We start from the raw sequence: 23,278 nt of genomic DNA on the forward strand, positions 1-23,278 counted from the left end.
AAGCCACGATGAATCCACATGGGCACCAATTTCCAATACAAGCAACCACCACCGATCCCCGTACCGCGGAACCCGTCATCATCAGGCAAGCAGGTATTGATGTAAGCCTTGTTAAGCACTCCCACCCGCTTGCATGGAACAAGCTGCACGGCCCCCCAACAAAATCCCACATGCTTTCACTCATACCCTCCCACCCTCATCTAGAACGCTTCAGGAAATAGAGTACGGGATGCAGAATGGGGAAATAGGAGCCCGATCGGCAACAGGCAGCAGATGTGTGTGTGGGTGTGTAAGACGGGGACGGGACGGGAGCAGAACGAGATGATTTCCGCCCCCCCCCCCCTTCTCCACCCACCTATCCCTCACCACAGCATAGCATCAGGCAATGCAGTCCACGCTGACCGGTTTTCACTTTCGAGCTTTGCTCGTACAGATGTAGCCCGTCGTTCGTTAGATGTCTTGTATAATTACATTTACAAGTTTCACACGAAGAAAAAAAATATCAACGTTGAGTGAATAGATGTCTTACCCTACCCTACTTGGCGGTTTTCGCTCAAACGCCTCGCCAAGTCATTACCACCACCACATGTAAGTGTAGCCGCTCTCGCAGCCGCCGACGTCGTAGCCCTAGAAACTGCTTGCAAGGGCCAATTGAAGAAAAAAAAATGACATACTACAGATCGTCGTCGGAAGACGCTCTTCTGAAGCCCGAGGGGAAAAAAGAAAAAAGAAATAATAAAAAAGGGTGCATGCTGCATGTGCCCTTGCTGCTGTGGCTGCACGTCTCAGGGACGACACATGCGCTACGCCATCCCTCCATCCCACTCCCTTCCATGCATCCATCGGCTTTTGCACCCGGGTAAAAACAAAACAAAAAGAGCGAAAATAGACGTTCGCTTGCGGCGCAGCTTTCCCTTAGTGGTGGCTGCTGCCGGGTTTAGCCGGTAATATCGGTAAGCGTGGTGGTGTGGCTTCCCCCATCCGATCCGGTGGGAGAAAGGGGGCGCTGCTTTGCATTGCGCTTTTCCTGGTGGGCGCGTAGCCGTTGAACTTTTTCTTAACAAGCTAGAAAGTTTAATACTGGCGGTCCCTCGCCCCGTCCCTCGCCTCCTTTTTCTTTTCTGGTAAACGTTGCTTTTGGCGGGTGTATACATGGGGCTGCAGGCTAGTAGGTTGATAGTTCAGTCCAGTCGGCCTTATAACCATTGCGTTGAATAGCGATGATTGCTATGTTGGTGGGAAGAAGACGACGAGCGTGTGATCAAGTCGATTAAATGTGAATTGTGCTTGATGCAAGAAAATCAGTCATGGTTTCATCGTCTATAGTTTTTCTTCTTCCCCTTTTTCTTCTCTTTCTCGTGCGTCCAGGTCTTTTAATTCCGTGCTGAGCTTGATCGTTGCTCTACTGTGCTGGTGACATGGATCCCGTTACCCTTCATAGGTAGTATGTACTCTTCGCTTCCCAGGCTGCCCTGTCCGCGTACCGTGTTCACCATCTGGCCGTCGTCCAGTGCGACCCATTCTTCGTCTCTGCCGCTCAGATGGCCCTTGACAGTCGGGCGTTTTATATAGCCTACTGCGGGTGTTTGGTACGGGTCCGAACTGCCGTTGCTCCCAAGTTTGAGGACGCGCTGCAGCAGTGGGCGGAGTGTAGCAACGCATCCTACAATCATTCCGACGCCGTTTTCGGCGTAGCCCCAGAGAATCACATCGGACACACCGTCTGTCACGACCGTTAGCACATGCGTAGGCAAAACAAATCAGCAAGAGCAAGTCAACTCACAAAGATAGTCGGTCGAACTCGTCAGGTTGACCGTATAGATGAGGCGAACGCATGCGGACAAGCTTGCTCTGCCACGCATTGGTTCAGCGATCATGTTCACGAGATAAGCGAGGGCAAACTTACAAGGCTCCCAGACCGAGAATGACGCCGACGGAAAGCTTAGCGTTGCGGTTGAGTTGCACGTTCCACAGAAGCGGTACGGGCAACAGCGCACAAAACCAATCCGTGGCAATGTTCACTGCAGTCGTTGCATAGTAGATGTCGGCAAGCGTCTGCGCGGGATTGCATTTCCCCCCTGGTGTCGATGTATCCCAAGCGTACGACACTGGGGCACATTGGAAAACAATGTATAACAAGGCGATGAGGTTCATAATGACGAACATGGCAGACACAGCATACAAGCTGGATATATATCTTGTTCTGCCTGAGGCAATGCGTATGAGCATGAAGGAAATGCTGAGTTTGATCGGGATAATGGCCGCGCAATAGAAGACTTCGAAGAAAAAGAAAAACTGTCCATGTCAGTACCGGTTGTTGCATTCGTATGTGGGCACATACCTGCATCCCTGGACCTTTTCCTCTGGTTCTAGCCGACTATCATGGATGCCGACGCCGCTGAATGAGCCACCAATGCATGATATCGTCAGTGCGGTAAAAGGAAGCTGAGGGCCTCACTGTCAGCGAATTCGCCGTAATACACGGCAGTGAACAGTGACTCACGGTTGCTAGAGTCATGGACCAATCATCAAGGCCCCAAGCTCTGTTATGAAGCCTGGTGTAGACCCGCAAACCGAAGGTAATATAGGCAATGGCGGCCAAAGAGATGATGGACGCAGCCAGGTTTGGTGCCTTGTCCCCGAAGTAAGGCATGTTGGACTCTTCTCCTCTGTGGGTGCGGGTTCCTGCAGGACAAGGTGGGCAGGAGAAAAAGATGGGAAAGCAGCAATACTCAAGGATGACGAAGGACTAAAAGGAGATCCTAAGGCATCACATGTGTATTATAGGAAAGTGAGCGTTCGCCAAGTCATTGTATCCAAGGACAAGGCTCAACTAACCAAAGTGTGGATGAGAAAAGACTCGACTGGGAGAGGAGATCAGACGCATATCAGTTTGCTGTGGACGATCTCCCGTGCCACATCAGCAGCCGCCCCCCGACCATGGAGCAATTTGATATTTGCATTGGTCTTGGGCGAGAACGCAAGAGAGAGACCCACGTAGATCCGTTTTTGTCGGGTCCTGAGATGGCTTATGGAATCCTACCAGTCAGGCACAACGACTCATACCGGAACATGAGCCGTGTCGGGCGTATCCAAGTTGTGGTTAGTAGCCGGGGCGGGCGGCCTGAAAGTGCCGGCCGGTGACGAAGTGCGGCTGAACCACGATCTTGGAACACAAAGACATTTCGGTACTGACATAGGCGAGCCGTACACCTAAATCGTATGCACATTTGACGTATCTCAGGGTCTAACCCTGTATCTCGGTAAGGATACCGCTCACCTGTTACAGTGACTTGTTTAGGATTTACAGCTCGGCTATTACCTCATTACGCACCTTGCCGATGATGACTGGAAAATCTCTTGGCTAGGCGTGCTCACCCTTCTCCCGGCCTTCTCCATATTTTTCACATCCGCATTTCCTTAGGACAATGGGGAACGGCTCAAGGGTCAGCCGCACTGGTTGATGGTAATCCGGGTATCGCTTGTCACTAGCAAGCCTCGCGTTAGCCACACGTTCCCTCCCGCCATGTCCCACAAAAGGTCCGAATCGAATATCTTATTCCTGACCTGTCTACTCGGAACGCCACTTCTTGTCACGAGCAGTGTGGCTAAGTGGGTGATGGCAAAATACTCAAATCCAAGATAGGGGGGCTAATTGGCGTGTAGTCGGAACAAACATGCGTGAATTGGACAAGTCCTGTTTCCGATACCAACACCATTGGCTGAATGAATACTCATCACATAGACAAGACTGGTCGGCTGGGTACAGATCTTTTTCCGATTACATTTTGCCGTAAAGAGATAGAATTTCGAAAGGGTGTGTTTCACTGGCATGGAGCTCCAGATAGCAGAGGAAGTCGTGAGTGCCGACGAAAGTCACGGTTGCACAGCATGCAGTTCGCAGTTCCGCGTTCCATAGGCGAGGCCGGTCTTCTCCATTCTGCAATGATATGCACCCATTGATGATCCAAACACGCCAATACTTGATTGCATAGGACGCTCGTCACGAGCACCGCCTCAGCGTTTCTTCAACGTGAATGCTTTGCATACTGTTCTCATACATTAGAAAGGTGGTGGACTGGTAAGAGCCAAACTCAAAGACGGTGCCGCATGCAGTGGACTTTTGGAACTTGGGAAATTGCCGAGGGTGCACAACCAGAGTCATGGAGTAGGCCAAAGCAACAACAATCATGTTTGTAGGTGTATACGTTTGTTGTTGGTTCCAATAATGTGGGACCGATGTCTGGATACCAGTCTACGGGAATTTCGAAGCCGAGTGTTTCTAGAAAGCCTAGTCGCCTCGTCTCAAACGTACTATGGCGTTCTGGGAGTGCGATTTGACTGCAACTATTCCGGCACTTGCGGTAGTTGTCGAAAGCGGTTGACTGCAATTGGTATAAACGTGTGGCTGAAGCCGTAGCTGGCTGACCAAGATATGACAGAAACAGCCTGCCATGACTCGTTTGGGTGCCGACCAACCCTGAGTAAGTAGTGGATAAGGGTGCGTGCATATCTCGCTTGAATGCAACCACCATTCTGCGATCCCACCAACACTCGTGTCCAGTTTCAGATAGCACAGATGGAAATCCGAGAGATGGTGTGTAGTCTCGTGCCGATGCCCAAGCCAGCTTCGGATGTATGTCAGCGACGGGAAGTGGGAAGAAGGTTTGGGGATGAACTATTTTGGGGCCATGGCTGCAGAGTGAGCGTGATCAACCTCCAGAAAACACGCCCATGGAATGTTAAGTCATTTCTCGAAGCGAAACACAATCGCATGCAGTCAGACGTGATCGACAGGAGGCTGAGAAGATACGTTCTGGCACAGGGGCAAGCTCTGAAGGAGTCGCCTTGGCAGCCTTTGGATAGGCCCAGAAGGGAAACGAGGGAGCTGGCGGTGTTCCATTTTGGAACGATAGTGCCAGGAGAAACGGGGTGTGTCCAAAAGCAGGCCGTCGTATTAACGTATCCTGATCTAGACACGATTTGCATGCGGAAACGCCAATTTGCGGACACCATGTATGAAAGAGATCAGTCCAAATTTATGGAGTATTCAAATATTCGTGCATAGCAACCTTTTCCGTGAGAGCTCCCGGTGTCCATGTAGCGCGTACTGTGACTGTGTTGCTTGTATTTGCACAGTATGGAAGGCATCTTATTTCGGTATTGTCTCATTAGGGTGCACAGTACCTTTGATACGTATTCGTCTGTGCAACTGCAGCGCAACTGGAAGCAATCCTGTCGTACGAGGAAAGTGTCTCAATGGCAGGATGCAGGACCCGTAAGTGTCATGGCAGTATTTTAGTGATGAAATATTGTATGTTCGTCATTAGGTGGCTGATCCACGTGAAGGTATGTTGAGTAGAAGTTTGAAAGTCGTGGCTGCTGGTGCCATGTTAGGCTGTCATGGTCATAGTGACGTACCTCGTGTATTCAAGGCTTGGTACACCCTCTGTTTGCCGTTACTTTGGCCAGCAGCCCAATATGCCCTAATTGGGAGAAGAATTCATGCGGCCATCCAGGATATCAGGATTGAAGCAGTTCGGCTAGTGATACTTGCGGTAGATTTGGCATCCAGGCTCTTGAGACATGGTTGGTATGTGTTCAGACAAATGCGAATATCGGTATCCCGGGTAAGAAGAGTCCAATGTTCTTGTGGATGTAGCTCGAGAAATGGATATGGCAGGTGTGGGAATCGCATGAGTAGTACAGCTGAAATTTCGCTCGTACCATGAGGCGATGTTCTGTGTCTACTGTAACGCGACGCTGTGTGCGACTGGGATGAGCTGGGAAGCGAGGAAATTGCGATCATCCTTTATGCTTTGCGACAAGGACGACGCATAACAGCAGGCGTCCAATGATGGGCAACATGCCGTTGCTGATGGGCAGCGTCATGTGGTAGGTCCTGATGCTTCCTTTATCCGGTACCGGTTGCGGAGGGGCTCGGGGCAACGACGGGCAAAGCAATGGAGGAAAAGCGTAAGCAAGTGGTGGTGTTGGCAAACGATGGAAACGATGGAGACGGGACGAAGGCGGCTGCAGGGCCATTGATGCTGGATGGAGCGCTGCTGTGCCATGTGTGATTGGGGCCAAGGCTCGTACACGCAGAACATCAGGCGTTGCATCCGCCGAGCGTCGATGCCCGATTGGGCCAAAACAATGGGGGGCAGCGGTCGAGCATAGATACGAGGCCCGATGACGAGGAAGAAGACGGCGCGACAATACGAGGCGGTGTATTTGTGATGAGCATGTGGCCGGGAGGGGGCGGGCGGGCGTGGGGGGCAGAGTTTATGTGTATGTGTGGGTGGGTGGGTGGGTGGGTGGGTGAGAGAATGAGGGAGAGAGGGAGTGTGTGTGTGAGTGTGTGAGAGAGAGTGAGAGTGAGCGTCCACCCCGCCATGACGGGCTGCTGCTGCTGCTGGCTTGGTCGCCCCTTCCCCACCACGCCCCGGCCGTTGACTGGCTGGCCAGCGTCCCGACAGGCGCGTCGTCATAACATCTGCCAGTCTCAGACTCGGGCGCAGCAGAGGCGCAAACAAAGCAGCGGCATACCAGCGCACGGCACATGTAAGTACATTAATGTTAAGGCCATGCCCACGATACACACCCGCACACACGGCCGCGCTTCCACCCACTCCCCCCCTTGCGACGCCGACGCCACACTCACTCCACGCAGAGAGGGGAGCAAAGTGGGGCTCCGCTAAGCCGCCCTATGCGTGAGCTAAATCACTGTCTACCCGACGACATCACCACAGCACCATTCCGCCATTGACCCCAGCCCTCTCGCCCATACACACACGCGCCCCATCGCCTGCTGCCGACGCGCTGCAGCGGCTCTCTGTGCCGCTTACATACGCACGCTGCCCGCACCCTCGCCCGCCTGCCCGTCTGCCCGTCTGCTTGCCTGGCTGCCCTGGCTGCCTGCCCGCCTGCCCGCCCAAAGCCTTGCAGAGGCCAGGCATCTGAGCACGCCGCGCCCCTCTCTGTCGGCGGAGAACACGACGCCGTCCGCCTTCTTCGCCGAAGTGTCCTGACCCAACACCGCCCGCCATGGCCAACGTCGACGAGACCGTTGCCAACGTGCAGCGCAAAATCGACCGCGAAAGAGCCCTGATCAACGCCGCCAATGCCATGCGCCAGTCGACCAACAACCCGGCCGTGCTCTCGCGTCTCGACGGGCAGATCAAGGACGGCCGGAGAAACATTGACTACTTCGAGTCCAAGCTGCGCGACCTCGACCTGCACCGCACCACGTCGGGCGTCGACAGCATGTCGCTGCAGACGGGCCACAGCCCCAACAACCCGCTAACCCCCCCTCCAAAGGACGGCTGGGACGGCTACTCGCAGCAGGACCAGGGCAGCTACGGCGGCCCCCAGAGCCAGTACAGCCAGTTGAGCGGAGGAGACGCTTTGCAGCCTCCCCGCGCTCCCTACGCTCAGCCGCCACCCGGTGCTCCCAACAAGCGACCCAACTACAGCAAGCTGGGTATGTGCCGCTGAACCGCCTCACGCCGTGTGCCTCGCTGACATGCGCAGACCTGATCAAATATGACACCCCGCATCTTGGTCCCCGCATCCAGCTCATGTTGACGCAGCTCGAATTCAAGCTCAGTGTGGAGAAGCAATACAAGGATGGTATCGAGAAGATGGTTCGCCTGTACCAGATGGAAGGCGACCGCAAGAGCAAACAGGACGCAGAAGCCAAGCGCATTGAGAGTAACCAGAAGATCCAGCTGCTGAAGCACTCTTTGAAGCGCTACGAGGATCTGCATGTCGATATTGAGGGCGAGGGCGACGACAGTAAGCTCCACTGAAAAGACAAGAAAAACACGGCGTCTTCTCGGATACTAACCATGACGCAGACGACAGCCTCGACATCCCCAGCCAAAGAAAACCACTGAGCGGTCAACTGTCCCTACGTATACACGCCGTCGCCGACGTGGATCACGCAGCCACTGGGCGCTTCAGTCGAGGCCCGGAAACCTTTGTTAACATCAAGGTCGAAGACGCGATCAAGGGCCGTACCAAGCCCACACGCAACGATCGCTGGACAGACGAAGTCCATGATTTCAGCATTGACAAGGCCAACGAGATTGAAATCACGGTATACGACAAGACAGGCGATCATCTCCTGCCTATTGGTATGCTGTGGGTGCGCATATCAGACATCGCCGAGGAGATGCGTAGGAAAAAAATTGAGACGGAGCTCGCAAACTCTGGCTGGGTAGCTGCCGACAAGATGGGAGGAAGTCCTGGAATCCAGCCCGACATGCAGTTTCAGCCGCCTCCGGGCCAGGCCTCTGCTGGTGCCCCGGGCGGAGGCCCTACTCCTGCTGGCGTGCGACCTCCGGGTGCTCCACAGCCACAGACTGGGCCTATCATGATCGACGACTGGTTCTCACTGGAGCCTGTCGGCCGTATCCATCTCACCATGTCTTTTATCAAGAACACGGGCAACAAACAGCCCTTTGACCTTGGTCTTGGTCGCAAGGGCGCCGTCCGTCAGCGCAAAGAGGATGTGGTTGAGCAGTATGGACACAAGTTCGTCCAGCAGCAGTTCTACAACGTTATGCGCTGCGCCCTCTGTGGCGAATTTCTCAAGTATGCTGCCGGAATGCAGTGCTCCGACTGCAACTACACTTGTCACAAAAAGTGCTACCCCAAAGTCGTCACCAAGTGCATCACCCAGTCCAACGCCGAGACGGACCCCGACGAGGCCAAGCTTAACCACCGCATTCCGCATCGTTTTGAAAACTTCTCCAACATGGGAGCCAACTGGTGCTGTCACTGCGGTTATGTCCTCCCGCTTGGCCGAAAGCAGACTAAAAAGTGTAATGGTGCGTATCATGCCGCGTACTAACGACAACCCTCCGCTAACTCTGCTGTAGAATGTGGTCTCACCTGTCACGCCCACTGTGTTCACTTTGTACCCGACTTTTGCGGCATGTCTATGGAGGTGGCCAATCAGATTTTGATGGAGATCAAGAGAACGAGAAGAGGGCAATCCTCGTCGGGCCCTGGCATGAGCCAGCGCACTTTGCGCCAAACACCATCGACAAAGCCGCTACCAGCGGCGCAGCCTCAATCTCCTGGAGAGCCGGGTCAGGAATCTCAATCCCAAACTGACAGATACTCTTACGGCAAGGAGCAGATGAGCCCTCCGCCTGGCCCTCCACGTCAGCCATCTTACCCTTCATCGGCCACATCCGTCGATGCGGCGCGCGCCTCATACTCGACAACTGGCTCCACTGGAGCACCGACATCGCCTACTTCATCAAGACCTCCCTCGGGTCCCCGCACTCAGTCTTCAGTGGCAGCGGCAGCGGCAGCAATGAACAAGACCACGCAACCGGGATATGGCCGTAGCAACACTGACTACCAACCGCCAAGCGCCAGGTCGTCGGGCAGTAATTATCAGACAGAGCAACGCACATCACAGCAACAAGCGCCCCAGCCGGCAACGTATGACCCATCGGTTTACGCTAACATTCCAAGCTACCCACCAAGTCACCAGCAGCCGGCACCTGTACCATCCTACCCCACTAAATCCTCGTATCCTCTGCCACAACCACCACCACCACCACAATCACCACCACAGCAACCAGCAATGCCTGTGCAACCGAAGATGCAGGAACCACAGTCGCCACCCAAGCAACCTCCACCATCCGCAGCGGTCGAAGCACCAGGAAAGAAGGTTACGCCCGCAGCCAACACACAGGGCACTGGCAAGAGGATAGGATTGGACCACTTCAACTTTCTTGCTGTGCTGGGTAAAGGTAACTTTGGAAAAGTCATGTTGGCAGAGACAAAGACCACCAAGCAACTGTACGCCATCAAGGTTCTGAAGAAGGAGTTCATTATCGAGAATGACGAAGTGGAGAGCACGCGCTCGGAGAAGAGAGTATTCTTGATTGCAAACAAGGAGAGGCATCCCTTCTTGCTGAACCTACACGCTTGTTTCCAGACCGAGACTCGAGTGTACTTCGTCATGGAGTACATTAGTGGTGGTGATTTGATGTTGCACATTCAGAGAGGTCAATTCGGCACCAAGCGTGCGCAGTATGTTGTCGTACCCTGGGTCAAGGATCATTTGCTAATGCTGGTGCAGATTTTACGCCGCCGAAGTCTGCCTCGCCCTCAAGTACTTCCACGAGAACGGTGTCATCTACCGCGATTTGAAACTCGATAACATCATGCTTACCCTGGATGGACACATCAAGGTGGCAGATTACGGTCTGTGCAAAGAGGAAATGTGGTACGGCTCAACCACCAGCACCTTCTGTGGTACTCCTGAGTTCATGGCGCCCGAGGTAAGCGACATGTTTCAACCTAGCATTCGCGTGGCTAATTTGCATCTCTAGATTCTTTTGGACAAGAAGTATGGACGCGCGGTCGACTGGTGGGCGTTTGGTGTCCTCATCTACCAAATGCTCCTTCAACAATCACCCTTCCGTGGTGAGGACGAAGACGAAATCTACGACGCCATTCTTGCCGACGAGCCTCTTTATCCCATTCACATGCCACGCGACTCGGTATCAATCCTTCAGAAGCTGCTTACCCGCGAGCCTGAGATGCGACTGGGATCTGGGCCGACTGACGCACAAGAGATCATGTCTCACGCCTTTTTCAGGAACATCAACTGGGACGACATCTACCACAAGAGAGTGCAGCCACCCTTCATTCCTCAAATTACAAGCCCGACGGATACCAGCAACTTCGACACCGAGTTTACGAGTGTTACGCCTGTACTTACACCTGTGCAGTCTGGTATGTGTTCACAATCATGTATGCAGTGTGCACGAATCTTTGCTGACGACACATGCAGTTCTTTCGCAAGCCATGCAAGAAGAGTTCCGTGGTTTCTCCTACTCGGCCGATTTCGCTTAATCATGCCCCAACTTCCTGATACCCTGGGCTTTTTGTTTTGGGAAATGTGGTCGTCGTTTGCTCCTGCGTGTTGGTGTGCTTGACCACAGGCCCGGCGGCAAAGGGAGGACGGGTGAAGGCTCACCAGTCTGATCTTGTCAGCACGAAAAAAAAAGAGCGTTAGTTACTTGGTGGGTTTAGTCTGTCCTTAGAGTAAAAAGGGTGCGTGATCAAGCAGAAGAGGTTTTGTTTGTGCATTCTGGAGTGCACTGCTGTAATGTGTGGGGGGCAACATGGACCTGGTATCAACTACGCATGGGCAGACGAGTGTGTATTAGGCACGAAGAGGAGTTGTTGTGATGGTAGTAGTGAGAGTAGTGGTGTCAGAGTTGGTATATCACAAATGTCTGGGAAGCGTTTAGGAAGCGAGCGATGATTCTCCGTTTGCAAGTCAGCAAAGTACAGGATAGACGAAACAAAGTGCCTTTGAGTCTCGTTCGTAATGTAATTTATTCTTTTGAGCCTGCCAAACAACAAATCTCGTTTTCCATCATGGCACTTTTACTGCCCTTCGGTAAGTACTCTAGTCCAATCAAACTTCCTCCATCCTTTCCTCCACCCTTCTACCCGTCTATCCCCCTTGACCCACCGGCCCTGTCTCTTGACAATGTCAACATCCACATCCAACATGCCGCCCAGCACCTCTCTGGCAAACAGATCGCCCCTCGGCCACGCGCGCTCATCCTCAACGATATGCCCCAGTCCGCCATCAAGCTCAAACCAAACATGAAAATACGGCATCTCCTTTGCCAAGCTCTTGCGGAACGCCGCTCTCCCCAGCCCATTCCGTGACGCCTTTAGCGTATCCACAAGCGGCTTGTGCTGCGTCCAGTCGCCGGCCTGGCTCAGAATCGCTTCTCGGAAGAAGGCTGGCGCCGTTTCGCCCAGCTCAAATGGAATCGGCACCGCGTTCACGGCGGCGTGGCCCTTTCGTGCGGGAAAAGCCGCGTTCTCGTAGAAGACGACGTCGCGGCCCTGGTCGTGGTACATGCGCGTGAGGCACTTCATGAAGTTGCGCATTTCCTCCCACTCGTCGTCGTCGCACTCGAGCAGGTTAGTGCGGTGCTGGATTGGCACGATGACGGCACCGCCGGTACTGACTTCGGGTTCGGTGGGGAGCGTCAGAAACACGCGGGTGCCGAGGGAGACAATGGGGGCAACGGGAGGTTGTGGCGGGGACTTGTCTTCGTGGTGGCACAGGGGACAGGAGTCGAGGATGCGGTTCATCTTTGTGTAGTCTTGGATGGCGGCGTTGCGGAGGTTGATGGACGACTTGGGGGCGCGCGCGGCGAGTTTGGCAGCATTGTCGTCAATGTAGTCGAGGTCGTTGTCGAATTTGGTGTCTTTTGCGATGCGCTCTGCAAGCAGTTGGCCTTCGCCGCCGGCTTGGTTCTTGGTTCGCCTTTCCTGGCGCACCATGTCGTCGATGGACATGTCCTCGTTCTCTTTGACGAGTCCACGCTCGGTGCCGCGCTTGTTGGTCAGGGCGATGACTTCGCCCTGGCGGCCGCCGGCGAGCATGCGGTTGTCCATGGCATTCAGAACGACAACGTCGCGGTCCTTGGAGCTGGATGTGTTTGCGAGAGCGGCGTTGTACTCGGCTTCTAGTTGGGCGGCCTCGGGGGCCTTTTTCATCTTGGCCTTCATCATCTGAGCCTTTAGTTTGTTGAGCTCGGTTTGGCTGAGTGCAACGGTGTTTGTTGTCGGTCGTGGATCCTCGACAACTTCGCCCTGAGGCGGTTCTGATGCTTCTCCAGACGGACCAGACGACCGACGGATGCCTGCATTCAGCCTGCGCTCCTCGTACAGCTCACCAGACGGCTTCTCCTTGCCCACGTAGTCCTTGCCGTACATTTTTCTCAGGTCCAGCTCAATCTCTTCCTCGCGCGCCTCGTCAAAGTCGCGCAGGTCGCCGTACTTTTCCATGGCTACGTCTTCTACGCTGCGCCCCGACTCTTGAGCCGTCCGATATATTCCCTTGAGCTTGGTCATGCGCCATTGCGCTCCAGCATCTCCAAAGGTATAGTTCACTTCTCTCTGGGCCGGCTCCTTGGCCACAGCCCCTTGTTCGTCCTGCGGGTTGGCTAGATGATGGTTTAGTTCGGCCTGATGCATCCTGAGAGCCTGCTGAGGCTCAGCCGATGCCTTCACATATGTCGTCTTTTCCTCTCTCTTCTTGCGTTGCACGTAGTCGATATGCAGCGATGAGGGTGCCTTCATCCAGTCATCGCGCTGCAGGTCTGCGTCGGCAGCCTCCTCGAGCTGTCGGTCTAGAATGTCGTCGTCGGGCGGCGCATAGCCCTTTCCTTGTGGCGCGTCATCGCCAGAAGACTCGTCCTCGTCATAGTGTCGCGGTTTGCGGTTTCGTGTCAGGCGGTCCTCATCGTCGCTCGAGTGAGACTCCCTGCGCTTGGGCCGCGACCGGTCGTCCCTGTCGTGCCTATCGTGCCTTTCTTTCCGCTTGCGCCGGGCGCGCTCTTCAGACGTCTCTCTGTGATGACGCGATCGCTTGTGACGGTGGCGCTCTTCTCGCTCGTCGTCGTCGTGATGGCGCGAGGAGCGGTGCTTGCGGTGATGCCTGTCGCGACTCCTGCTCCTGTCGCGCTTCTTATGCTCTTCCCTCTTCTTGTTTTCTGCAAGCTCCTTTTCGAAATCCTCCAGGCCCATGGTGATGACTGTGCTTGAATTGGCGTTGATGTAGATCGACCGACGTCAAACGCGTGCGGTCAAAGTTTCGACATGCAGTTGGCGCTTGGGCCTGACATCACCGCGGCTCTCTCACTAGCGTGTCGGCCCCGCCTAAGAATTTCGAGAATGTTAGCCTGCCTGTACACTTCCTCCCTACACGCCTTGCCATCTATCCACCACTCGCTCACCCGATCGGCCATCCCACATAGATCGCCCGCCATGTCAGCCTCCAAGGCTCCCGAGGGCACGGCGTCTCCCGCAACCTCGCCTTCACCCGTGTCCATTGTATGCGTGGGCATGGCAGGCAGTGGAAAGACGACATTTATGCAGCGAGTCGTCTCGCATCTCTACACTCACCCCGACCCAACCCAGAGTGAGCCGTCGGTCTCAAAGACGCCTCCAACTCCGCCGTACATTATCAACCTTGACCCCGCCGTTCACCACGTCCCCTTTACGCCCAACATCGACATCCGCGACAGTGTAAACTACAAAGAGGTCATGAAGCAATTCAACCTGGGTCCCAACGGTGGCATTTTGACGAGTTTGAACTTGTTCAGTACAAAAATCGACCAAGTCATCGCCCTACTGGAGAAGCGAACACGTCCACCGCCGCCTTCGACAGAGCCCGAGCCAAGCACAGTAGAGTTCATGACAAGCGGCGGAAAGGATAAGCAAGCAGCTCCGGCGCAGCAGCTTCAAGTCAAGCACATCCTGGTTGACACACCAGGCCAAATCGAGGTGTTTGTTTGGTCGGCCAGTGGAGAGATTCTTCTTTCGAGTTTAGCCAGCACGTTTCCCACAGTCATTGCGTACATTATCGACACTCCGCGCACCACCAGCACAAGCACATTCATGTCCAACATGCTCTACGCCTGCTCCATTCTGTACAAGACAAAACTGCCCATGATCCTCGTCTTCAACAAGACTGATGCCCAAGACGCCCAGTTTGCAAAAGACTGGATGACTGACTTTGAGGCCTTTCAAACTGCGCTCCGCAACGAAGAGGAGGGCGGTACCTTTGGCGGCGAAGGCGTAGGCGGTGGCAGTGGATACATGGGCAGCCTACTGAACAGCATGTCACTAGTGCTTGAAGAATTCTACAAACATCTCAGCGTGGTAGGCGTGAGTTCCATGACAGGCGACGGCATGGATGAATTTTTCAAGGGTGTGCAGGAGAAGAAGGCGGAGTTTGAACGCGACTACAAACCCGAGCTTGAGCGAAGGAGGGCGGAGAGGGAGCAAGAGAAGAAGGAGGCGCGTCAGCGGGAACTGGACAAGATGATGAAGGACATGAAGGTTGGTGGCGCAGGGTCCAAACCAAAGCCAAAACCCCGCAAAGAAGAGCCCCAGACTGTTAGCGACGCAGAAGACTCTGGGGAAGACGGCATGGTGCACGACGATCTTGATTACGAAGATGAGATGGACTCGGACGATCCGGAAACTGGCATCAAGGAACGCTACAGGCAGGCTGTGCAGGATCATGGTCTCGACCAGGGCGAAGACCATAGTTTTGCGCGATACGTGAACATGGCCAAGTTCACGTGAGGAAAGATTTCAAAATGCAAAACACCCCGCCCCCTTGTACAAGATTGGTTGGGGCGTTCCCGCAACACGACAAATCATCACGCCACCACATGCCGGTTCACATCGGAATAGACGCAGGTGCCCACATGTTGGGTTACGAAGACAGACATGTGTTGGGAAAGTGGCGGGGCCTCGCATGCAGGACGAGCAAAATGCATCAAGAGATGCAGTGTCGGCATTTCTGTATGCCAAGGAGACGGAAGAGAGACAAAGACGAAAAGTCTCCCCACTCTGAACCACGACAAGTTTCAAATGCCTCCATCCCCGTTCATAGCTGGCCGCTGTATTTCCGCACAAGATGTGGTAGCAACATGATACACGGCTGGACGCCACTCCAACTGATACGTCTTTGCTGTGTCCCGGATGCCAAGGACAGCAAATTCGTTCCTGTTTGTAGTTGGACAGGGCACAAGGTGTTGTTTCACCACTGCGGCAAAATGCAGGGTGTGTTTGTGATAGCGAGACGAGAATCACATGTGCTATGCAACGACGGTGTTCACGGGTGGTATCGCGAAGCATTTGATTATTCACGTGTCGGGTGTCAGCTGTCAGCTAGAATCGAATGGATTGATTATGCATCTTCAAGTATGGTGTAGCCATGTCTGCCAAGTCTGGGATCGTATGTGACAGCGCGTATATGCATGTATGTGTATTGGTGTGATAATACAATAAGGTTGTGTTAAGGAGATTGGGTTTAAGCGATTTTGGAGCTGGTACCTGCATATACGACGGAATTACGAAGACGAGGCAAACTATAGCATGTCACAGGTGCAGGGAATACCAGTTGAATTCCTGTTATGATATGAAGCATGCATATTGTAAACACTAATCCTTGAGCAAGACGAAGACCAAACGATGTTTTCTTTCTTTTACCATGTTCTCAACGAGAAACGAATGGTTCATTCGCAGCAGCAGTAATAGTGCTACCTCTTTCATTCCACCCGCTGCGATAGTCAACTACTTACGCAATATATCTATGGTATGTAAAACTCGCAGCCAATCTACCCGGCACTGCACTACTACATAGTACTATACGTAGGGCCATTTTTTTCAGACCTAGTAATAAAACTCACCACTCGACTGCATATACATACAAACATTTCCCGTTTCACACAGCACAGCCTTACCTTATAGCGTCTTATCCCATCCTATCCTATCCTATCCCATCTCATCTCGTCCTATCTCGCCCGATCTCATCTCATCTCATCTCATCTCGCTCTTGCACTCCGCTCTACTCCGCACCACTCTCCACTATAAACCTAATCCCCTCCTTTTTTTTTCTTTCCCCCATCTCTCCCAACCCTCGCACCCTGAAATAACTCTCCCGTCCTGTCATCTGACATTGCTCTTCCCCCCCCCGCACCCTGCCCAAGTGCTTGTTTAGCCTACAGTAGTACTCAGTCCAGCGCAGCATAGCGTGGGTCTAAACCTTGTTTCAAGCTTGAAACTGAATCCTAGTCGTACATAGAAGCATTGCCATGCGCACACATGTACCTGAACATGTGCACTGCATCATGTATGTGTGTGTGTGTATATACTACATGTGGTGTTATAGCCTTGGCCCTCGATTTCAGATTTGAACCTCGGGGGTTTAGACCCTGAAAGCGCTTGTTGCTGACAGGAAGCTTACACACGGACTGGTGCTGATGTGCACAGACCCAGGGGGGGGGTGGGTTTTTTTTTCCACGGAGTGGTGCTTACATGTGTATTAGCATGGTGGGGGGGGGGTTTTACGAGGATGACGGTGATGACGAGATGACGATGGCGATGACGGCGATGACGACGGTGATGGTGATGATGAGTATGATTGTGGGGGTAAGACTGACGGTAATAAGGATGGCAATGGTGGCGGTGGGGACGATAAACAATGTGTTCAAGGAAACATGTATGTACAGGTGTGAGTGTATCAATGTAGGTTATCCTCCTCCAGTCCCACATTCACCCCCTCTTCTATCCCCTCTTTACTAGCCCCAACCACCCCACGAAACTCAAACAACCGCTTCCCCTCTTTCTCTCCTTTCCCAAGCATTTGCGCGATAAAACAAAAAAATAACCCCTCCATCATACTCATCATGATTAGTGCGGCGAAACGGCTTACTGGATGATGGATTACTATTACTATTACTATTAATATGCCAACATGATGCAGTCGCAGTCGCACGTAAGAAATGATCATCGTCAAGATGAGATTCCTAGTTTGGTGATAATACCAAAACTATGTAGACATGTGTGGGTGGGTGTAAAGACGCATGTATAGTACTGTATACATACATAGATGAGATGCATCGTTTGGAGTGAGCACGACCACACGACCAGGGCCAGGACTAGGACTAGGACTAGGACTAGGACTAGGGGCTACGAACACGAACACGGACACGGACACGGACTTTCGGACATAAGTAGAGCGGATTACTCATTCCATCTCATCTCATCTCATCTCAGCGCATCTCATGCCACACACCCTACATGCGCCGTCTTGTTACCGGCGCCAGTGCCAGCGCCTCGACATAGATGCCTCGGAGGTCAGGTGAGATTCGGAGTAAGTTACGACCGACCGACGGACAGACAAGACGTACGTACGTACGTACACGTCTTGGCTAGGATGCAATTGTTCGCTTACCCATCTCTAGCTCTGACTTTGTTTTTTTTTTCAGCTCGACTTTTCTGGCGGCATAATTTCCATCTCATGTTGTGCAGATTGGAAACCTTCCCCCCCCCCCTGGTTTTGTTGCATGACAAGGTGCCTACGACGGCGCCTAGGCAAAAAAGGCTTGGTGTTTGTGGCCAGTACAAAAGGTCTGTGGGAAATATGCTTCGTCCCTGTGTGTAGCGGCAACATCAGGGTAGCACAGGTTCGCACGACAGAAGGCTTGAGGTGGTCGGATATTGATTGGACGAGAGCGGATTGGGGATGTTCCTTGCAGCCAGTTTTTGTTGGGAGAGCGGATGGAAATGGTGTAAGGCGCTGAAGCAAGGGTGTTGGTCGGAACAGGAGCGCGAGAAGGTGGTTGGTGTTTTGTTGTCGTTGTCGGGAATAAGGCTCGAAAAAGGAGATGCATCGTAAGATGATTTTGCGTTTTTGGGCGTAGTCAAAGCCACTGCTGTTGTACAGGGTCTTTTTTTTTCGAGGGTGCCGGTCCTTGCAGGCCCAAGTTAGCGACCTTTAAGCTTTTGGTGGCGCTACACCAGGCTTGTAGCGATTGGCCACGCACTTGTCATGGGCAGCAAGCCTACACCTAGCCATTGCAGACGTACCACTGCCATGTGATACAGCATTCTTGAAACACCATGTTGCCAACTAGTTTCCCGTCTTTCAACACGGACCAAACGGCGTCTAGCAACCGCCCCACTTTGGCAATGGCCGTGGCATTCATCAAACCTACCTTTTGTGGCTTCACGAATACGCTTTATCGTTTCTTCGGCATGCGTGCATGGCACACGACAAGGCGTCGGCAAATGGGTGCTGAGGGGGGAGGGGGGGCAAAGTTACCGTCTGTTGAGACAGGCTAACGTTGTGTGCCGCTGCCATGTGCAGCTGGTGTCGAGGAGAGAGGCCTGGTGCATCCTGGGCCATGGACGAAAAGGCAGATTTGGCTAAAGGCAGATTTGGCTAAAGGCAGATTTGGCTAAAGGCAGATTTGGCTAAAGGCAAGTTGGCTAAGCAAGCTGGCTAAGCAAGCTGGCTAAGCAAGCTGGCTAAGCAAGCTGGCTAAGCGTGTGAATGGGCAAGAGGCCGAATCATTTGGCATAATTCCCTCATGGCGCTGAGTAACAAAGGCAGCATGGTACGCCCTTTTGGCTGGCATCCGAGACTCGGAAGGGTCCGGCTGGCACTGGTTGCTTGTGATGACCCGAATACGCTTCACAACCAAGGGCGCGGCGGGAGCTGGGCATTTCCCCGCAACTCGCGTACAAGTGCCAGCATGGTTGCAGAGTTATTTTGGGCTAGATGGAACATGTTCTACAACGTGACAGGCCATGCTGCAGGCAGCGCGGGGCTGCAGCGGAGCACCATGGTGTGCGGGGGAGAAGTGAGAGGAGGGCATGTGCATGCATGTATGTCACTGGCTCAGCAGGAGGTTGTGTGGTGCGGGGGATACGGCGGTGCGGATCTGCACAGACGGCCGCCAAGCCTGAACAGGTGCTCAACACCACCCGGCCGCCACGCACGCTGACAACGGCAATCGCAACAAGGCTGCCCTCGACGCCCCCCCCCCCCAGCGCCCTCCGGCAACCCGACACCGACGCTCGACTGCACTGCATCCTGTCCTTACATGGACACTTACGTCCGCGACCATCTCCCCGCCCGCCCTGGCCTGCCTTCAGCCCCACGGGCCACCCCATCTACGATAAGGTTCCATCAATGCCACGCCTCGCTGCTACCACTGCCACTACCGCCGCTCACATCCAACGCTACGCCAACATGACAAGCACAAGGTCCGCTTGCCACCACCAAAAGGGTATCCACCGGTTCAACTCTTGGCCCTACGCGTCATCCCCCATTGCCTCTGCGGCGGCAACCTCCGCCATGTCGACTGCCCACGGCTGCATCCACGCGCTTCGGTTGCACCTCTCGCTTGCCTTGGTTGTCTGATGCGAAAAACAAATAAACCCCTCGTCGCCCTGTCCTTTTCGGCCCATTGCACCCTCTTGTTCGCCTTAGCAAGCCCGTCTCCTCCACTACGACGCCTTTGGTGGCAACATAGCCGGCTGGCTGCCCCAATCTGGAGGCGACGCCAGAGGAAAAAGGAAGCCGACCGACGACCGCGATGCCCGCCGCCGCCGCCGCCTCCCAAAGCATCGCGAGCATGCGGTGCCCAAGATGCGTGTAAGACGGGCCCATCGCGATCGGAAACGAGGCAGAGAGGTGGAAGCTGTGCCGAGGAGCCACGGCGGCCGTCGTCGCCGTCCATGTCGGGGCCGGGGCCAGCAGTATGGCGGAGAGCATTGCATTGCATTGCCACTGCCACTGCGCTGCCTCGGGGAGGGGGGGATATGTGGGTGCGTGAATTGCGCATTACTCAGGCCTCGAGCGCGAGGTCGAGGTCAGCAACATGGTCGGCCGTCGGGGTGTCCGCGAAGCGACGCGGTGCTTGGTAAAGCGGCAGCTCCCCCCCCCCTCCTCCCCTCAAGGCTCCTGGCACGCCGCCAATCAGCCGCTGCGGATGCCTTTCCGGCCTGGTGAAATGAGCGTCCTGGAGTGCAGATCTTCAGGGCCCAAGTTGGGTTATCGAACACGATCTGCAGGGTCTGCGGTCCCTTGGGAGCAGCCCTCCGCGGCCTGCTTTTTTTTCCTTGACGCAACACGCACTGGGAACCGAGCGATGCGACGAGCGCAACAAGGACAGGACGGAAAAAGAAAACTAGGTTGGCAGACAGCCGTTGGTTGGCGGCGGGCGGCCAGTAGTCTAGTCGGCGTGTAGCAACTGTCGTCGCTGTAGCTGTATGATTAGGCGTAGTCTCCGCGGCGCAAACATGCACCGACTCTCAGCGAAGGGAGGGGGCCCGGAATAAGCTTTACGAGTCGTCGGGCGTAGCGCACCAGGCACAGTAGTAACCGTCATGTAGATGCGAACCATGGCAGGCCCGCGGCAAGCAGCAGTCATCGTGTAGTGTAGTAGTGCGTGTTGGGGTTGGGTGCTGGGTGCTGGGTGCTGGGTGCTGGGGTAACAAGTGCTAGTCCAAGTGACATGGCCGACTGACAGCGGGTCGCCAACCTCTAGTTCGTGCCCGTTGCTTGTCGTCACCATTGCATCTGCCCAGCATCCGTCGTCTTTTGGTTCGCAAGTGGCTGGCGCCCAGCTTACACCCCCCTCACCCACCACCGTCCATGGTTGCCAATGTATTGTTGAGATTACCAGACCACATTGCGTAAGGACAATCCCGTCTGCCGCCGACAACCTTGCGACCAAGAGGGGGAAAATTGCGCATGTGAGATATTATTTTTCATTCGCCTTGCTCAGATGGGCCCAGAGGTTCCACCGCGCCCCGCGCAACCGCCCCATGGCTGATGCTGATGCTGATGCTGCTTCTTCTTCTGTACACGGTAAGGAAAAGAAACTCAACCCAGGCAGACGTGCATGGATACGTGTAACAAGGAAACAAAAGAAACAAAAAAGAAACACGTCGGTGCACCATGTAAAAGGGCGGGTATCCATATTACCACCAGTCCCCAATCCCACGTCGCTAACATTGAAGCCCTCCTCCGCCATCATGCAGTGGTTATGGTAGCGCCAGAACCACATTGAACAAGGAAACATGGCCGTAACACCGGCGTCGGTGCAAGTAATGGTATATACAAAGAAAAAATGACAGCATGAGAAAGAGAGAGAGAGGAAAAAAAAGAAACAAAGAAACCCAAAGTTTGCTGTGCGTCCAACGACGCGCTTGCTCCCCCCCCCCTCCAAAAAAAAGAACGCCGTCCCATCCGTTCGTAGCCATGACGGCATGCGTCTATTTCTTGAGAACGGGGCTTTTAAACTCCATGAGGCCATGATCGTAGCCATAAGCGCCTTGCTCCGGTCGTCATTAACCCTTGTGCTGCACATCCAGAAGTGAAGTAGAATAAATCAATAAAAACATGGACAAAATCAAGCACGAGGCATCAAGACTCAAACTTGCGCTTCTCGCCACTCGCCGCTATCGCCAGGGCATCCAGGCCACCGTACGAGCTGGGGTTGTAGCTGTAGGGAGCCGGGTCGGGGTAGGGCGAGCGATGGGCAAAGTCAAGGAACGAGTCGCTTGTTGGTACCGCGGGAGCCAGGTACGACGCAGCGCCGGGACTGAGGGGAAGCGAGGGGTCGACCATGGAAAGCGACGACAGCGAGGGCATGGTCGACGACTGCAGCGGCGCCGGTTTGGGTCGCTTGGCCTGGTGCTTGGCCTTTTTCACGTCGCGGTCTGTGCCCTTTACTGCGTTGCGGCCCGTCTGGTGAGTGCGGCGGTGCTGCTCCATGTTGTCCTTGCGCGTAAAGGCCTTGTTGCACTCGGGGCAAAAGGCATCCTTTTTGCCCGTGTGCTTCTTGGCGTGGCGCGCCGCGTGGCCTGATGTGGTGAAGTAGTCGTTGCAGCCGTATTGCTTCGCCATGGGGCACGGGTAGCTGTTCTTCTTGGGGCGGGCGTTCAAGGCGGCCGGCTCCGAGTGCTGGTCGGCAATGTGGTCGGGCCTGGTGAAGTAGCCGGGCTGGGCGGCATAGGGGTGCTGTGCTGTCTGGGGGTGCAAGGGGTAGCCCAGGTCCTTTGGGGGCGCAAAGAAGCCGTTTTGCGAAAAGACGGGCGAGTCCATGGCCTGCTCAAAGGCAAAGTCGGGCGTGATGGGCGAGGGTGTCTGCATGTTGGAGTCGGACGAGTCGCTGCGAACGAGGCGGGGAGTTGGGGGGGAAGCGGCAGGCGACGAGTAACTCGAGGTCCGGGACTGGAGAGAAGGAGTGATGGAAGGGAGGCGGACGAGTTGGGGTGGAGGCGCCGGGCCGTCGTTTAGCAAAGACACTCTGCGACCTGTCGAATTCTTGCCGGACAAGGCGTCCATTTTGTGCAGACACGTGCCGGAGAGGACGGGGCAACCAAATGCGCGGCAGAGGGGAGGGCGTCTAGAATGGCAGTGCGCGCAGCAGAGGCAAGCACGTGAAAGCGGGCAGTCGCAAGCGGGCGAATGCGAGCAGGGCAGCGCGACAGCAATTGAGGGGCGCGCGCGAGAGAATGTGGGAGTGGTTGGCCGGGTGTGGGCTGGGTTGGGTTGGGTTGAGAGAATGCGGTAGCAGCCAAGGGGGGGGGGATGATGGGCCTTTTACGTTGACAGTGGTGGGGGGGTAGTGGTAGGGTGGAGGGGAGGAGGAGGGGGGAGGGGGGAGGGGGGACGTTGGGACGGGCGGGCGGCACACCAGACGACGAGGTTGGGGCACGGCAGCGCAGGCGGGGTGCAGGTGGGCGTGGGAGTGGGAGTGGGAGTGCGGCTGCTGTGGGAGTGGTAGCGGCAGCTGTGGTAGCAGTTGTTGTGGTTGTTGTTGTTGTGGTAGTGGTAGTGGTGGAGGCGGGCGTGTTGTGGGAGAGAGCGTTGCTGGTGCAGCACCACACAGTTGGGCGG

General features: G+C 54.7%; 5 protein-coding genes across 5 annotated transcripts; 1 reads left to right on the top strand and 4 right to left on the bottom strand.

Annotated features, from left to right (window-relative positions):
- Positions 1 to 1,373: 1,373 nt before the first annotated feature.
- On the bottom strand, positions 1,374 to 2,653 carry SETTUDRAFT_97315 (uncharacterized protein; the record flags this gene model as incomplete). Its single annotated transcript, XM_008032040.1, has 5 exons — positions 1,374 to 1,723; positions 1,784 to 1,851; positions 1,907 to 2,295; positions 2,338 to 2,445; positions 2,504 to 2,653. The coding sequence occupies 5 exons, from the start codon at positions 2,651 to 2,653 to the stop codon at positions 1,374 to 1,376; spliced, it is 1,065 nt and encodes a 354-aa protein (XP_008030231.1).
- Positions 2,654 to 11,361: 8,708 nt separating this feature from the next.
- Positions 11,362 to 13,590, bottom strand: SETTUDRAFT_43841 (uncharacterized protein; the record flags this gene model as incomplete). Its single annotated transcript, XM_008031956.1, has 1 exon — positions 11,362 to 13,590. One exon carries the CDS (start codon positions 13,588 to 13,590, stop codon positions 11,425 to 11,427), a length of 2,166 nt encoding a protein of 721 aa, XP_008030147.1. The 3' UTR covers positions 11,362 to 11,424.
- A 486-nt stretch (positions 13,591 to 14,076) lies between these two features.
- On the top strand, positions 14,077 to 15,654 carry SETTUDRAFT_165429 (uncharacterized protein). The gene has a single exon (XM_008032041.1). The coding sequence runs from the start codon at positions 14,110 to 14,112 to the stop codon at positions 15,154 to 15,156; it is 1,047 nt and encodes a 348-aa protein (XP_008030232.1). The 5' UTR covers positions 14,077 to 14,109; the 3' UTR covers positions 15,157 to 15,654.
- Positions 15,655 to 17,922: 2,268 nt separating this feature from the next.
- SETTUDRAFT_165430 (uncharacterized protein) lies at positions 17,923 to 18,461 on the bottom strand. Its single transcript, XM_008032042.1, has one exon. The coding sequence runs from the start codon at positions 18,252 to 18,254 to the stop codon at positions 17,952 to 17,954; it is 303 nt and encodes a 100-aa protein (XP_008030233.1). The 5' UTR covers positions 18,255 to 18,461; the 3' UTR covers positions 17,923 to 17,951.
- Positions 18,462 to 21,799: 3,338 nt separating this feature from the next.
- On the bottom strand, positions 21,800 to 22,723 carry SETTUDRAFT_97536 (uncharacterized protein; the record flags this gene model as incomplete). Its single annotated transcript, XM_008032043.1, has 1 exon — positions 21,800 to 22,723. One exon carries the CDS (start codon positions 22,721 to 22,723, stop codon positions 21,800 to 21,802), a length of 924 nt encoding a protein of 307 aa, XP_008030234.1.
- Positions 22,724 to 23,278: the final 555 nt, after the last annotated feature.

This window comes from Exserohilum turcica (genome assembly GCF_000359705.1).
Source record: "Exserohilum turcica Et28A unplaced genomic scaffold SETTUscaffold_7, whole genome shotgun sequence".
NCBI lineage: Eukaryota > Fungi > Ascomycota > Dothideomycetes > Pleosporales > Pleosporaceae > Exserohilum > Exserohilum turcicum.

What these genes read in the sequence shown, in the direction of transcription:
- SETTUDRAFT_165429 (XM_008032041.1), top strand. Translation starts at nt 14,110, where the DNA reads ATGAAGCAATTCAACCTGGGTCCCAACGGTGGCATTTTGACGAGTTTG.
- SETTUDRAFT_165430 (XM_008032042.1), bottom strand. Translation starts at nt 18,254, where the DNA reads ATGCATCTCCTTTTTCGAGCCTTATTCCCGACAACGACAACAAAACAC.